Genomic DNA, 17520 nt, shown 5'->3' with positions numbered 1-17520 from the left:
AAATGACATATTATTATCTCAGTGTGATTTAAATATCTTAAAAAACACTATAATTTTATGAGTAGTGACGTGACACGCATCAATTTTTTTGGAGAATATTATAGGCCTCGAATTGTCAAGCTACTGTAAGAATTGGAAAATTAATACGACCTACCCAATTTCATGACGTATTTGCGTATTCTTCTAATCAAATCATACAGAATATTATGCAAGATGCTTTGAACGAAACTATAAATTCGTTTTCGATTTAACTTTTAAAGGAAACTACGCCTTATTACAATTGGGGTTAAAGTATGAAATTGCTGTTCTATTGTAATAGGTACTTCCAATTGACATAGAACCTTCATGATTTAAGCCGTTTCCTTACCAACAATATTGACTCATTTGCGTTAAATCAATAAAATAAAATAAATATTAAAAAATGGGTGCCTCATGATATGACTGATCTGCAGAAAGAAACGAGTGTTGAAACTTATGTGCTTTGTTGACTCGATACAGAAATAAAGGAATATTGGATCGAATTGTGACATGTGATGACATGTGATTACTGGTGGTAGGACCTCTTGTGAGTCCGCGCGGGTAGGTACCACCACCATGCTTATTTCTGCCGTGAAACAAACAGTAATGCGTTTCGGTGTGAAGGTTGGGGCAGCCGTTGTAACTATACTTGAGACCTTAGAACTTATATCTCAGGGCGGGAGGCGCGTTTACGTTGTAGATGTTTATGGGCTCCAGTAATCACTTAACACCAGGGAGCTGTGAGCTCGTCCACCCATCTAAGCAATAAAAATAAGAAAATTAAAGTGGGTTCTTTACAGTTTGTAGAATCTAGATCACCAGAGTTCTATAGCAAAGGCATAAATGACCTTCCTATTAGATGGCAGCAATGTATAGATAATAATGATAGATATATTGATTAAATAAATTAAAGGAGGGTAGATAGACCGTGGCACGCTCAACATCGACTCCGATAAAAATTAACGAAAATTTAATCTAAAAAGTGACTTGAGATACATTATATAAGTGTGTACAGAGACTTAGTGCTAAGTGAGCTGGTGAAGATAAAATACAGTGGAAACACAAATATCAAACTCATAAAAACTTGAATCAAACATTGTGCAAACTATCTACAAAGTTTTGATCCCCAAGGCCTTCTGAGAGCATTTATGCATCTTTTGAGACACAACACCTCAAGCCAGAACCCACTTGTGTGAGTAATAGTGAAATTAGCAGATCAAAGTGAAAAACAAAACAAGTGCAAACGATCATATGATAATCGATAAGATTGTTGTTTTGCAAATCATCATAGTTCCAATCAGTGTAACATCCCACGCGCCATCTATTACAACAGAAGCTAATCACCACGTCACACTCATCGACGTCAAGTCAAGCGCTAACTAAAACAAACACGCACCGCTAGAGGACATCACTTGCATCATAACAAACCATAACGATGGAAGAAATTTTAAACACGCTAATTTCAATAAAAAAAGAACTAGAAGAACAAAGAATTGAAATTAGAGAAACTGGAAAAAATGTTACGGAAAAAGTTACACAAAATATTACTAGTATATTTGAGGAGAAATTTTTGGCCTGGGAAGGAAAACTTGGAGAAATGAAAGAAAAAGTGGAAAATCAAGAAAAAAGAATTTATTACCTGGAAAAACAAACAAGAGTAAGAAACTTAGTATTTTTCGGTATCGAGGAAAACGAAACATCATACAAGAGTTTCGAAGAAAATATAATTAAATGGATTGAGCAATATTTCTCTATCAAACTGAACTACAGAGACATTCAGGAGATAAAAAGACTGGGAAAGAAACAAGAGAGACCACGTCCAACTGTTGTAACTTTCACTACACTAGGAATAAAAATCGAAATATTTAAACAAAAAAGAGCGCTGAAAGATACACAGTACTATATGAAAGAAGACTTTCCCCAATATGTACTTGAAAAAAGAAAGGCACTACAGGAACAACTGAAATTAGAGAGAGAAAATGGAAATACAGCTATACTCAAATATGATAAACTAATTGTATCAAAATACCAAAGTAAAAGAAAATACCGGTCATCTCCAGACAATACCTCACAAATCGATATGGACAAGCATACTCAGGCTAGTAAAAAAAACAAGATAAAACAGATTGGCAAGACAGTCACTAGGTCAAATAGTATCACAGAAGGAGTCATAAAACCTAGCATGCTCAACTTCTTGGTCAACAAAAATACAATGAAAACTAACAACAACCAAGAAAGTAACAGCGAGAATATATAGCAACTAAGCCCCTCCAACCACAAAAATGCCACAATTTTACAAAATAACATATAAAAAAAAAAAAAAAAAAATCTTCCAACCCGGTTGGTCACCGTGGAAGAATACGACCAAAACCCTCCAATGAAGTCATCAATAGAGAAAAAAAAAAAATACCATAGATAAATATAAACTAAGGAATAATGGTCATCACTGGAGGAGGCCTTCACCCAATCTGGGGTTCCGGTAGATTAAATAACTACATAATATTAAGTAAACATAACTATATAATGTTAACTAAACATACTAATTATATTAAGTAAGTGATAAAAACTATATTAAAAATTATGTAATATTTAAATCCACTAATTAACTAACACATAGATAGATTTTAAGTTATGTAAATTTACCAGAAATAAAAAGGCTTTATTATTATTATTATTATTATTATTATTGATTAAATAAATATTTTAAATGAAAAAAAAAAACGAATCTCAATTTTTCAATACAAATCGGCAATTTCATACCTTAACCTCTAATATTAAAACTTAAAATGCATTGAACTTTCCGCAGGCCTGAAGCGGTAACAATGCTGTGCGACCTTGCCGCGCGTCGTCTGACTCCCGACACGGCGGACGGCTCGCGGTCGCCGTGCCTGTCTCCAAGGAAATTCAGAAAACTAACCAAGGACAACAACCATTATGAACAACCTATAACTGCAGGTAAAAATTACACAGAAATCGTATTATTTATATATGTACAAGAGTTTAATTTGATCTATATATTATTAATACGTGAAGCAAAACGAAAATTGCGCCTTCGAAGAAGTATGATATTTCCCACACTTATCTATACATATAAATAAAATTGGAGTGTCTGTTTGTAATATTGAAACAACCGCTTTTTACTACATACATATGAATATCTATACGATACATGCACCAATATAACATTTTTTGCCTGTCTTGTCTGTTTGTTCCGGCTAATTCTGGAACGACCGATTTTGACGAGTCTTTCGCTGATAGGTAGCTGATAGGTAGGTAGGTAATGATATAAGGAGGAATTATGCAACTTTTTTAGACTAGCTTCGCCCCGCGGCGTCACCCCCCACAAAATGTAATATTTCCGAAGCGCAGCGAGGGCGGGCGGGTCGCTAGTAGAGAATATAGAAAAGGAGTGAAGAATGCTAGTTTTTTTTAAATAACCTAAAAAATACATTATATCAATAAAAAAAACATTACCTACATACACACCATGTATTTGATAGAACACATTATCATAATATGTACCTATATACTCTGTGTTTATTGTCAAACTTTTGTTATTGTTTAAAGGCTGTGGTCAAATTGAGAATATATTAATATCGTTTCTCTTTCATATTATTTGTATATCGTGTAGTCTTGGCGAAAACTGTGATTATAGAAGTATAACAGTCCTTGATAATAGAAACTTAATAGTTTTCAAACTTATAATTTCAATTAATTATAGTCGAATTTCGGCTAATGGGGGACCGCTAGTAAAATAATAATTGACAAAGACATTTTTTTTAGTTACGTAATTTTTTTTTGTTGTCCCTACCTTTCTTAAGGCCAACATTCACAATGAAATAGATGTGATTTAATACCGCAAAATTGTTTGATCCAACAATAATATGTCTTTATATAATATAATTATTAGGGAAGCATTAATGTTATAGGATTTCTTAATGACAAATATATATAATTTTTTTTATTGCTTTGATGGATGGACGAGCTCACAGCCCACCTGATGTTAAGTGGTTACTGGAGCCCATAGACATCTACAACGTAAACGCGCCACCCACCTTGAGATATAAGTTCTGAGGTCTCAGTATAGTTACAACGGCTACCCCACCTTTCGAACCGAAACGCATTACTGCTTCACGGCGGAAATAGACGGAGTGGTAGTACCTACCCGTGCGGACTCCCAAGAGGTCCTACCACCAGTGATTACGCAAATTATAATTTTGCGGGTTTGATTTTTATTACACCATGTTATTCCTTCACCGTGGAAGTCAATCGTGAACATTTGTCGAGTACGTATTTCATTAGAAAAATTGGTACCCGCCTGCGGGATTCGAACACCGGTGCATAGCTACATACGAATACACCGGACGTTTTATCCTTTAGGCCACGACGACTTCAAAATATGATGAACATAATCAGATAATAATTCACGAGAACAATACAAAAACAGATTCTACAATTCACCGCTATTTAGCCTGAAATGAGAACAATAAAAAGAATTCAAATAATCGATTGTATCGTAGAGAGAGCTCATTAGCTGATCCACTTTAATAATGCATATATCGCGTTTATGCCGCGTATTTATGTCCATCGCTCATTCGACACGAATAGACAATTTTCTGCACAAATACGTTCGAAAACTGAACCAAATGAACGATTTACTATCGATATTTTTCATTAAAACCCAAAACAACAAAACTTTAATAATACTTAATAGTTTATTTATTTAGTTACTAACGAAATTTACGAACGAAAATATTGGTATATGACTCCACTTAGGAGTGGACCACCTATCTAATATTATCCATCATCCAAACAAGGACTTTTTTTCTGATTGTCGACATTTTACTTGGGTACTCGTGGCTTATTGTGAATCTATGACGAAGCCTTTGAAGGGTAGGGCACGTGTATTTCCAGTGGAAATCAAAACTGGTCTCAAAACTCTAATTTTCAATTGCGGACGGCATTGATTGACTCAATGCTGGTACAGTAATTAGTTCCCTGAAACGTGGACCAAGCGTCCTATATCGGGTAAATATTCGTGTGATGAATAGGTTTGTTTGCTCTTTGTCTGCGTTAAATATCTATATACATATGTTACTGTTTAAAGGTATATCACCGCGGTCGACTTGTCCTCCGTTTATATTATCCGTGGTCGACTTGTCCTCCGTTATTATTATTATTTCCATTACAACATCTAATGATTTCAATGATAGACCATATTAGGTCTACACTCTACCCTATTAAAAATCAATAACGCATTGCATCTCTGTCGCAAAAAATACATTCGTTCCTTGAAGCGTGCCTTTTTTGGGCAATTGGTTGAAACACGTTATTTAATTAAATTGCTGAACAAAAAGCTGAGGATACGGCGTTCTCATTGCCGTACTGGCTTTAAGTTACCGCCTAACATTCGTTCAAGTCAGATTTGCGCTACCAAAAAAAACAAACGATGATTACAAATCGACAATATCACATACGTTTAAAATCTAAGTGATGTAGGTTTGGCAAGTTCTAGCGTATGTACCGACAGACTGCACATTAAACACGCACACACTAAGCGATGTAGTGTTCCACGCAGATGCGCCGAGTGCCAACCTAAAGGTAGAGACACAGAATACGAAATGCACAGTAAGCACGATACAGGATTCGGGGCGATCAAACACAGGTCCGGTCGCCGCCGCTCCGCACACTTGTAGAAAGCAAAAGTTGAGCCTGACAGGTGAGACTCTGCGGGCCGCCTGCACTCTTATGCTGGGGCTACATTAGCGGGCTACGGCGAATATTCGTGTTATCACGATGGGCGAAGACGATGTACTATCGGGGCACTGTCGGTAAACTGGCGCGCGTATCAAAGGGATTTGTCGCGACAATATTCGCTTGGGTGGCTACACCTACGTCACTTCAGTGTCGTCCAGACCTTGATGCGGTACGAACGTGCTTATTTTCTTGTACATCATAGAGTCGAGTAACAAAAAAGTGTTGAAATTCAATGAATTGTATGGAATCCTAGTAACCTCCACCACAAAAAGAAAGATTTGGTGTATGATGCGGGGGTAAGAATTAACAATAATCTCAGTTGGTTTAGTACAGTAGAAGAAATGAAGAAGAAAACGAATTCATTGATGTCGTACTATTTATCCCATCTGAATATCGATGCGGTTCTATACTAAATCGCGTCAACGCGACACGAATCTTAGCCCGCCTTAATGTACACAAAAACATTGCGTATGCCCGTACACGTTGTTTTTAGCGCGTCAATGCGACACGAATCTTCGCCCGCCAATGTAGCCCCAGCATTATCGACAGCATCGCTTCACAATCCCAAACAGTTATTTGACCTGTCGGATTCGAGGCACACACACACACACGAACACATCTTTCGCTTTACGACCGTCTTGGGTTTACTCTGCGACACGGTTCTTTGTCTTGTATGCAACTGTGCACCAATGCTTGCGTTCATCAATCACAAGTCACTTTTCGAGACTACCCGCAAATTCTAGCGATTCTGAAACAAACTGCTCTTGTTCTTCGTGTATTTATTTCGATCGTGTTCCATGTTCTATAATCCTACTTCACGTTTTTGTAACGACTTAATCAGATCAATCCTTTGCTATTATAATACCGATAGACGATGAGCGAAGGAAATCATTTCGCACATTATCAGATCTGTTTGCACGTCATATTTTATATAGCTTAAATAAATCTTAAGAATGATTTTCACGACAACCTTTATTTATTAATATTGAAATTTCTGTAGCCGATTTTAATTATTTTTGCAATTTCATGTATGCAGTCGCATCGATAACTAATGGTAAACTTTGTTTTAAAATTGATTCCTTAACGCAAAGTTTTTAATATGAAATTAGACGCATTTATTGACTTACTTACTCCAAAATATTTCAGTTCCCCCACATGGCTACGAATTGAACAACTTAGACAACGATACATTGGACGCACCCAACTTGTACCAGGAGAACATGAGCAAGCAAAGGTACGCGGAGTTCCCAGCGGAATCACTCGAGCCGGTTTCGATGCCCGTCATCTCGGAAGAAGCGCGATTCCAACACACCAATCCCGCCTACCAGAGCGCTGTACTACACGGCGCAGACACCGTGACTAGCGAAGGTCTTAACGACGATGGTGAGCTTTCATTTATTAGAAATGAATTATTAAATTTATTTGTAATATGCTTTTTTTTTATTGCTAGATGGGTGGATGAGCTCACAGCCCACTTGGTGCTAAGTGGTTACTGGAGCCCATAGACATTTACGACGTAAATGCGCCACCCACCTTGAGATATAAGTTCTAGGGTCTCAAGTATAGTTACAGCGGCTGCCCCACCCTTCAAACCGAAACGCATTACTGCTTCACGGCAGAAATAGGCAGGGTGGTGGTACCCACCCGCGCGGACTCACAAGAGGTCCTACCACCAGTAAAGGTTACTGGTGGTAGGACCTCGGTGGTAAGTCCGACCGACCATACTCAGCTGCGACTATATCAAATGTTCTATACTAACCACTACGACAGTGCTCGATTCTCCATCGAATTGAAGGTTCAGTTGTTTTGCACTTGGAACTTGTTCCCTGTCACGTACCTATATGTATATTTGTGTATACTGTGATCATCGCGCAGGAAAGAATCTTAGTTCGCGAAGTCTACGCACTATCAAGATGCAGGAGGATTATAGTTCGCTTATCAGCTGCGCTTAGGTTTTGTTACGGCAACAGTTACACCACTCCCTCACACCGCGAAAGCTAAATAATTAATGTATGCAACAATCATAAAGTACTATAAGACCGTAAACATTCACGGGGTACTAGACACAGACACTAGACACTAAAGAACGAATTTGTAACAAAAATCGAACCTAAGTATATTGTGCATTAATAGGAAATACGCCACGAAGTTTAAGGGCAACAATTATTTACAGTTAAACTGAAACTTTTTGTAGAACTGAACAAATTAACCCAAGGAAAAACGTAGGCGAGACGTAAAGGAATTCGTTCTTTGCTCACGTAAATTCATTCGGGAGGATTAAATCTCGGGCTACTTGCGATCTCATCCTCCTAGCGTCGTATTCCTCACTGCTGAGGGTCGTGACCACCCTTCTGTATCACTTTCTCACGCACGATCTTTCTCCGTCTATTCTTGTCTCTGCCGATGTGGAGGGCGTTGTGGAATGTAAAATCAAGAGCGGTGCGGATTTGGTCGGACCAACGTATTGGGCTGCGCCCCCGAGGCCTTTTCCCCATCTACTTTACCGGTCACGATGAATCTCTCGAGAACGTATCGACCTTCCTTGCAATGTGACCGAACTATTCAAGGACTCTGCGAAGACACTCGGATGACAGCCGCGAGGAGATTTTGAGTTCTTACAAAATTGATAACGGTGATCACAACATACTGTTTGGACCAAATTCTGTATTCTTCCAATCAAGCAAAAACTAGAAATATTAAGATCATGCAATAACTTCATTAGGTAATGTTTCTAAGTTAATAAATAAATAGCCATAAAATATCTATAACCCAAAAGTAAGGGTCGGAAATTAGGAATAAAAATAAAAATAGATTATTGTTAAAAGTTATGAGTAAAGTATTGACGGACAGTCAAGTCTACAATTGAGCATTTACCGGGGTCCATGGACAACTTAAGTCACAGCGAAACATTCACGCTCGCCCTATATTAAATTTTTTCGATAAATTTGTCACTGTTTATCCTGAAATTTCAGGAAAAGGACTACATAAATGGAAAGGCGTGGCGCTCTCGCCTGATAACGAGAGGAAAGTGAAGACAGACTCAATTCAAAATCAACGCAAACCTCCGATTGTAATCGATGCTGCCCAAAAAGAAAACGTAAAACCCGAGACCACAAATGACGTCACAAACACAGAACCCACGGTAAGTACATAAACACCACACGTGATACTATTTAGTTGTTGCATATAATCGTAAGTTTAACATAAAATCATTTTCGTTATTTTATCTTTAATAGATATTTAGCTTGTGTCTCAATTCATATTAAACAATTGGTCATATCAGAACATTATTATACTATACCGTGAACGCGTCTGCATACATCAAAGACATTAATTCAAACTTTTTATGATCTCCGGCGTCCGCTTAATACTGGCCGGGTCGAATCCTCAAAATTGACAAAATTCTCCTCTGATAAATCTACAATAAATACGAAAATAATTAAAAACGAACTGTAATAATAAACGATTACTATAAAAATATTTCAGATAGTGACTGTAGAACTGAACCGAGGCTGGAACAGTAGACTCGGCTTCAGCGTGCAGAGTCATCCTGAATCCGGACAGAGCTACATCTCCGCTGTTTACAACGACAGCGTGGCCGCCAGGGACGGCCGCCTTCAGCGTGGAGACGTTATATTACAGGTACATTCTGCTTAGTGCGAGCTTTTTAACGTTCTCGATAGCGTAAAAGTTAGCTCATATTTGTATGGGCTATGATCGTTTGCCTACGTTTGCCGCTAGGGGCGCTGTTACAACTGCATACAAAATTGGGCTAACTTTTACGCTAACGAGAACGTTAAAAAACTCGCAATAAGCACACTAATGTTATTATTGTTTTTGAAGTGAACACTTTAGCCGCGTTAAGTACATTTTGATAGGGGATACACGTCATTACGGATCCCCCGATCCATTAACAGCGCTTTTAGGTACCTCAAGCACCAGTCACCGTCCTCGCCCTTGGTCGCAAGCGACGAGTAAATTAGCCCATAGGCACAGCCCACTGAACTTCTCGGCGGATCTTCTCAGTGGGTCGCGTTTCCGATCCGGTGGTAGATTCTACGAAGCACTGCTCTTGCTAAGGCCAGTGCTAGCAACACCTATGGTTTGAGCTCCGTGAGCTCACCTTCACGTTAGGGTGAAGTTGATATAGCCTTGAGAGGCTAGGAAAAAAAGATAGGGGAAACCTTATGGGTTTGCGTCACCAACATGCTAATGTTACGTATAGACGCATAGCACATCGTTATATCTAACAGCATGCTGTGCGCGTTAGATGCTTTTTGGATGGGTGAAGTATTGTGGATTCGCGTCACCGACATGCGTAATAGTAGTTTATCTATAGTTATGTAGGTGACGTATTGTGCAACATTAGTGCAGTGTGTACACAGGTAACATGTACAAGTGAATTACAAAAAGTATTTACACGTAAAATTGAATGGACTTAGCAAAAAGTGGTTGTAAATTGATTTTCATTATCTTGTACAACCCGTAATATATTTTTAAAATGAAAATAGTATTTCATAAACATGTATATAATTGTTGCTCGGAGTCTCAATAGACGTTTAAAACCGGTTTGATATTGATAATTTTAATTTAAACATTTCTAATTTTAATACTAAGATTGTAAATTATATTGAGGATATATTAAATCGAAGTATCCTTTGTAGTTAATACAGTAATACAAACGACCATACCTGATGGCTTGCCCTCCAAGTCGGAACGGTATATCGATACGCGCTACTATCAGAATTAGGGGGAAATACAGAAGAAAATATATAGGAGAATAGATGAACAGACTACGACTAGAGACCGGTGATGAGAATAATAGATGTGTCTCCTTCCTACGATTTATTTATTTATTTATTTATTTAAAATATAATTCTTTTTTTTTATTTCAGGTTAACGATGAAAACGTTACATCAATGAAAACGCCGGAAGTAATCGATTTGCTGAGAATCCTCCGGGGATCTATCTGCATTACAGTTTTGCGGCCGCCTAACCCGTAATATTGGTTGACTTTTTATTGCAAATTAGGAAAACTTCTTGGAATGGGAAACTCACACATTTTTCTGAAAATCTTTATAAAAACTAGCAAACATTATCGATACATTCTAAATAGTCTGTCCTAAGTTAATCAGGGCAGTTATTACTAAAATTCACCATAACTAATGCAAATACGTATCAAAACAGTGTTGAAAATTTAAAGTATAATATTAAATAAAAATATATGAGAACTACACTGACAGTTCCTAAAAAAAGTATGTATTGAAGGTAATATAATAAGAACAACAAAATAATTAAATTATTATTATAATAACCGGCAAACTTCTTGAGCATTTGTCGACGTAGTGGGGGTAAGTTTGCGCATGGTACACTCACGTGCAAAAACATTACTTACTCTGCGTCATAATGCTATTAAATTATTAAAATCAACATATGTATTTATTTATATATTTATTAGAACATCAACAAAACATATAGGTTAATAATTGTAATAATTTAATCTTGGGGTAAAATAGATATTCCTTCTATTAAGTCAAAACTAGAGCTGTTGCCAGGTCTTGGTTCAGTTGAAGCGAAGCTGGTATTTGTAATGTTTTTTTCGTTATCATAATCTTGACCATCATCATCATCACTGTTTTCATCACCCGAGTCGCTATCATCGTGATGAGTCGACATAGGGCTCATCGGCGTAGTTTACAACTCTGTCGATTCGGTCTTCTTTTTTGTCTATAATTAATTATTTTTTGAAGATATTCGATTCGTAGTAATCGAATGTTACTTTTTTCATTTACCAGCTTCCGATTATTTTCTGTTCTTTTTTTCCATCTGAAGCCTAGCTCTTTCATAATCCGTCGTAAGCTTAATTCCGAGCCATTAAAATTTATATCTTCTTTAAATTTTTCCGAATCCTTTCTACGGTACGGAGTTTCGCTGCTTGTTATGTAGTTATTATGATTACATCTTTTTATTACAGATTGAACGAAACTATCCATTCCGGTAACTTTCTTCTTCCCTGATCTTTTCTTACCCGGAGTCCGAAACACGGCGAGCAAGCCAGAGCCTTTAGCTTCGTTAATAATGCACCTAACAGTACTCACTGATGTTTTTGTTGCTTCCGAAGTCTGTTTTAATTTTTCCATATCATTCTTCCCATGTTTTATAAAGAAGCAATATACGTCGTACACAAATTTTCTACCCTTTCTTTTAAGTACTACACCAGTTTGTCACGGCATAGTGTATGTTTTATAAAAAATCAACAAACACTCAACAAATAGCAATGGCAACAAAGTCCACAAGCAATTATAACAAATAACTTAACGATTAATAACGATAGACTTTCCACTGTACGCAAGCGTACTTTTGGGAGCAAGCGGAATGAGGGCGCAGTGCGGGACGCAGGGTTCGACTGATCTACCAATAACGCGCTCGATACGATTTCCCCTGCCGTCGCGCCTCACCCTCACCACCAAAGTGATCTAAAATTCGGTTCTGCGCAGTCAAGGTCATTTGCTCACGAAGTTTGCCGATTACTATAAGAGTAGTTACTTACTGCGATATGAAATCTTGTGGAATTGATCTCTATTTGCAAATCTCATAGAACTCGTAATAAGTTTTACAATTGAAGACATGAGTGGATGAAGGGGTTAAATACAATTTTTAAGATTTTTGAGTTTTTACATTGTATGAAGGTGCTATGTGCCTATAAACCATATTAGACCTTAAAACTCCGGGCTTAAAGGCTATTTTTAGAAATTGCATGTCATGAAGGAGTTGTGTACGAAGAAAAAGTACAACTAACAAAAGCTTGTTGGCGTTTTCTCAAAATGAACAAATTGTATCATATTACCTTCATCCGCTCTTGTCTTCAATTGAATATGCAATTTCGAAAAGGGCACATGTCGCATATTTTGTCAAATACGTTTTTTCATATTCATGTAGTTTTGAGGGCTACCTACACCCATTTTATAATAATTCCAGTAATTTTTGATTGCTAATTAACACTGAAATATATCTCAAAAGTTAATATTTTAAATTTTACACTGCTTTAGAAAACAATCATTTTTTTTCATTTCCTGAACATTTTACATTTTCAGAAATGTGTCCTTTTCGAAATTGCATATTCAATTATTATCAACAATAAACTAAAATAGAGGAAACAAAAAGTAGTCATAGCGACTTCACCCTTCTTACTTTTTAGTAGATAATCGATTACTGATACTGTATGGAGATAAAATGTATCGATTATAAGTAGAATTTAAATTTCGGGCATTTAGCTCTGGAATTCTAGAAGAGTAAAAGGTGAAACCTGTAAGAAACATTTTCTGTGGCCTGTATGTAATTTTGCCATGTAATTTTATCTCGTTTCTAATCTTAACTCGTATTATGTATTATTTTGTAATATATTATTATAAAATCATAAAATATATAGCATTCCACGATGATTCATGTATATAGTGTAAAATGAATATACTTCACTGCTGTTCGTAAATCGGGTTTTAAAAATATCGCGAATGAGATCGAAAAGATTTGCTGATGATTAAGGAAAAATGGGCTGTAAATCGATTGTTGAATCATTAGAATACCACGTACGTTCAACTGTAGAATTGTATGGGTACCTTAAGTTCTATATTCCCGTGAACACTAGAATCCAAGTTAGCGAAAATGAACTAGATCGGTTGGAAGTAACCCGGCCTAAATCTATTTGCATTTTTACCTAACTACCTAAGCTACATTCTAAATAATGAAAATGTTTACTGAACTCCTTACCTAAATGCCTTTTATTGTAAGTTCCATACGATTTTTTTTATCTACGAACCCTGCACTTTTGCAGTCGACTGTACGTAAATAAGTAGTAGTAGAAAAACAAAAAAAAATCGTAATAGAAAAGTAGACTTTAGTCAGATATAATTAAGACGAAAATTCGTCTGCGACCAAAAATACCGTAAAGAATTGGTACGTATATTGAAACGTTAACGTTACAATTTCGTTTGACGCTAACAGTCTACTGCACTAGAGTAAATATTATAGGAATGTAAACACACAAAGATACAAATCTAGATCGGCCTTAAGTTCACAAAGCAGCTTTTGTATGGTTATCGAATCGAATTGTAAAAATATTTTTAGAATCTACGATAATTATATAATGTTAAAAAATACATGTTTATTTACAACAACAAAAAAACAACAAATATGTTTTTTATTGTGTAGGCACTAATTTATAAATTCTAGTCAAATTTATGTAACGAACACACAGTTAGCTTTTGAAAATATTAATTAATACACACGTACAAAACGTGATATTCTTAATTTTTTGAATAGTATTCATAGAGACGTCGCCATTACATATTTGACTTTCTCATATGACGCCTCATTGTTAAAAACTTGAAAGATTTATGGACAAATAAAGTTTAATGAATTATAAACGAAAACTAATAGATATAGTTGTTAAGATAAAATCATTAAAATATTATATTACGTATTAAAGTAACCTGAACGAATCAAACAACTGATATTCTAAAAATATTGTGATGGAATTGCGTTAGTTAAAAAAACTGTGTTAAAATACATTATAGGTTAGGTAAATAGGATCGTGTCTCTTGCCGTGTATTTAGTCGTTTAAAATTATTAAATATAATATTAGCGATGCGTAACACATAATCGGCTCAGCTTTCCCTATTTCAATTTAAATATAGTGGGTTCATTGAGCATAATGGAAATGGGGCACATTTGGCTGAGCCGGCTGAGCCCATGCTCACCCACTTATCCTGGTGAATCTGAAAAGGCCTCCGAACCATGAGTAATTCTTCCCGCCCTAAAAAAAAAAGTACACTTTTTACTGAAAAATTCTAAGTTGAAAGATCCTCACGAAAACAATTGTAGGTACTGTTTTTTCTTTCCGGAATATTCAGCAATAAGACTTGTTATACATCTTTGGAAATTATTGGCGTCACAAACTACCAGCAGATAGTCTAACGATCATTAGTTGATTTCTTGACCTAAATGAACTAATTAAATAAACAAAGTTTGTATATAGGTTTTCCTTTAGCTTTTATTAAAAATTACTTCTTTTGCATGGAATTCTCTGGAAAGGTCAATGCAGAAAAGAAACTACAGAACCCACGGCTTTTTCACATCACGCCATTAGTGGTGCAGTACTGTGCATTAAATACGCAATTTATAAATCATCAAAACAATTAGTATAATATCGTCTTCGCTAATAATTGTAATTTTCTTCAGTATGAAATACTTTAGATTCACTATGTAGTTACAGGAAACTGTTTACTACGGCTCTCGACAAGTAATGAAAAAAATGAATTGATTAATAATTGATTTTAAATATATACCAATGATATTAAAAATTATGACACTTTAATTTCTTCAAATGTAATTTATCTCTCATTTGCTGTGATCAATGCTAGAATTACTGGAAATGCTCTATTATGAGAATTAACTGGACTTTGAATAAATTGCTCAAATAGATTACATTTTACTGTATTGGAAATATTGTTTTAATACCGACGTAAAAGCTACAGGTGTACTTCGAAATGTGTCCCTAGTAAAAAAGTCCGAACTCGTTACAGATATACGAAAGTATAAAAAAAAAAAGCAAAAGCAAATTCGATTAACTCCTTAAAGCCTTCGTCAAACAGAACGCGTACTGAGTTATAGCGCTCATAGCGCTGGCGCTCTGTTTGACGGTATGTTACCGTAGTATTACAACACATCTCGGCGTCATAGCGCGGCGTTAGTTTAGCGCTCTGACGCGTGCTAAGTACGCGTTCTGTTTGACGAAGGCTTTAATGTAGATATTCAACACAAAATTTGAAAAATATTTTTGATGAGTCCATCGTCAGGTTAATGAGGAAACTGAATGTACGCTTATTTTTTTTTCTTTCATAAAACTATTGTATGTGAATTTGTTTGAATCTTCGGTGTATTATTTTGTTTGAGTATTCGATAAAACTGACATGAAATGTTAAAGGAATGTATAATATGATTCAAGTTAATACAAATAAAAATATGATTATTGAATTTTGTTTTATTTACTTTCTGCTATAACCCAAATAAAAAGGATGCATGTACTTATGTACGCGTAAGAAGTTATACTTTATTTTTATGAAATTTATTTCTTTTTTTATTTAAATTTTAATCAATTTGAAAAAAAATCGATTAAACAACATCCTCAAACACGCATATTGGACATCCCTTTTCTTGACATCGTATAAATTCGGTAATTCTCGGTACAGTTCGGAAAGTTCACCTGCGGCTCTATTCAGACTCGCCAAGTTACGTCGGTCGTATTGTAATGAGCGATTTAGTTGGCAACTTCATTCTGTTAATTTTGTGTCACGGTGCGCGCATCGTAAAATTTCACTCTCATCAATTTTTCATAACGCGCCTAAAGAAGTATAACTTCAAAAACTTATTTGAAAAAATAATTTAAAATACAATTGAAGTTATGTGGAACATAATCAGAAAATTTTCTGTTTTTTTATTTTTTTTTATTGCTGAGATGTGTGGACGAGCTCACAGCCCACCTGGTGTAAAGTGGTTACCGGAGCCCATAGACATCTATAACGTAAATGCGCCACACACCTTGAGATATAGTTCTAAGGTCTCAGTATAGTCACAACGGCTGCCCACCCTTCAAACCGAAACGCATTACTGCTTCACGGCAGAAATAGACGGGGCGGTGGTACCTACCCGTGCGGACTCACAAGAGGTCCTACCACCAGTAATTACGCAAATTATAATTTTGCGGGTTTGATTTTTATTGCACGATGTTATTCCTTCACCGTGGAAGTCAATCGTGAACATTTGCTGAGTACGTATTTCATTAGAAAAATTGGTACCCGCCAGCGAGATTCGAACACCAGTGCATCGCTCGATACGAATGCACCGGACGTCTTATCCTTTAGGCCACGACGACTGTATTATTTTCAATTGTCTTTTTTAATTCACCTCACTGAGCGGTGAGCCTCTGGAAGCCAGTATACCTAATGTCTACAGAAATGTTCAACTTTATATAGGTGCAAAACTGGAAACAGGACATAGGATATCGTTATGCATATGATCTCATAAGAATTTACCACCCTGCATATTTCTGGCATGAAGCAGTAATGCGTTTCGGTATGAAGGGTCAGGCAGCCGTTGTAACTATACTGAGTCCTTAGAACTCATAGCTCAAGGTGGGTGACGACATTCACGTTGTAGATTTCTATGGGCTCCGGTGACCCCTTGACGTCAGGTGGGCCGTGAGCTCGTCCACCCACCCATCTGAGCATTAAAAAAAGTCCAAGGATATCAGCTAAGGTAGGAAAAAAAAAAAAAACGCCCCTAGCGCCAAACTTTCCAACTCCATACAAATTTGAGTAAGCTTTTATGCTATCGAAGAACGTTAAAAAATCGCACTAAGCACACGTGACGTAAAAACCTGAAATCAATCCCCGTAACATCACAGTCGAACAGCTCCCGCATCGATGATAAACCATCGATCCGTGACCTGCGCGCAGCGTCATCATTCATTCATAACTGTACCTAGACTGAAAGTGTTTCGTACTAACTAGTCGATTACAACATTATTTGGTTTCACAAAGCCATACAAGTGCAGGGATTATCCGAAGTTGAGCGGTCTTCTGTCCGTGGCATCGTTGTTTGTTTTTATCGACGTGTGAGCTCACGACCCTCTTGCTATGTAATGGTTAGGTTTTTTTCCTACCTAAGCTGATGGTCTAGAGAGACCAT

At 36.5% G+C, this 17520-nt stretch overlaps 1 protein-coding gene across 7 annotated transcripts in view; it reads left to right on the top strand.

Annotated features, from left to right (window-relative positions):
• The window catches only part of LOC114250564 (inaD-like protein), a 108708-nt gene extending 92901 nt beyond the window's left edge, over nucleotides 1-15807 (top strand). For 4 of the 7 annotated variants that reach the window (XM_089731845.1, XM_089731846.1, XM_089731849.1 and 1 more), the window contains 6 exons: nucleotides 2825-2973; nucleotides 5597-5737; nucleotides 6922-7158; nucleotides 8748-8917; nucleotides 9262-9417; nucleotides 10671-15807. In XM_089731845.1, coding sequence (XP_089587971.1) covers nucleotides 2825-2973; nucleotides 5597-5737; nucleotides 6922-7158; nucleotides 8748-8917; nucleotides 9262-9417; nucleotides 10671-10778 — 961 coding nt within the window. In that variant the 3' untranslated portion in view covers nucleotides 10779-15807. The remainder of the gene's footprint in view (nucleotides 1-2824; nucleotides 2974-5596; nucleotides 5738-6921; nucleotides 7159-8747; nucleotides 8918-9261; nucleotides 9418-10670) is intronic. The other 3 variants (XM_089731847.1, XM_089731848.1, XM_089731851.1) reach the window with 1 other exon arrangement.
• The last annotated feature ends 1713 nt before the right edge of the window (nucleotides 15808-17520 follow it).

This window comes from Bombyx mandarina, chromosome 12, assembly GCF_030267445.1.
Source record: "Bombyx mandarina strain Sakado chromosome 12, ASM3026744v2".
Lineage (NCBI taxonomy): Eukaryota > Metazoa > Arthropoda > Insecta > Lepidoptera > Bombycidae > Bombyx > Bombyx mandarina.
This window is presented reverse-complemented; position numbering and strand designations above follow the sequence as displayed.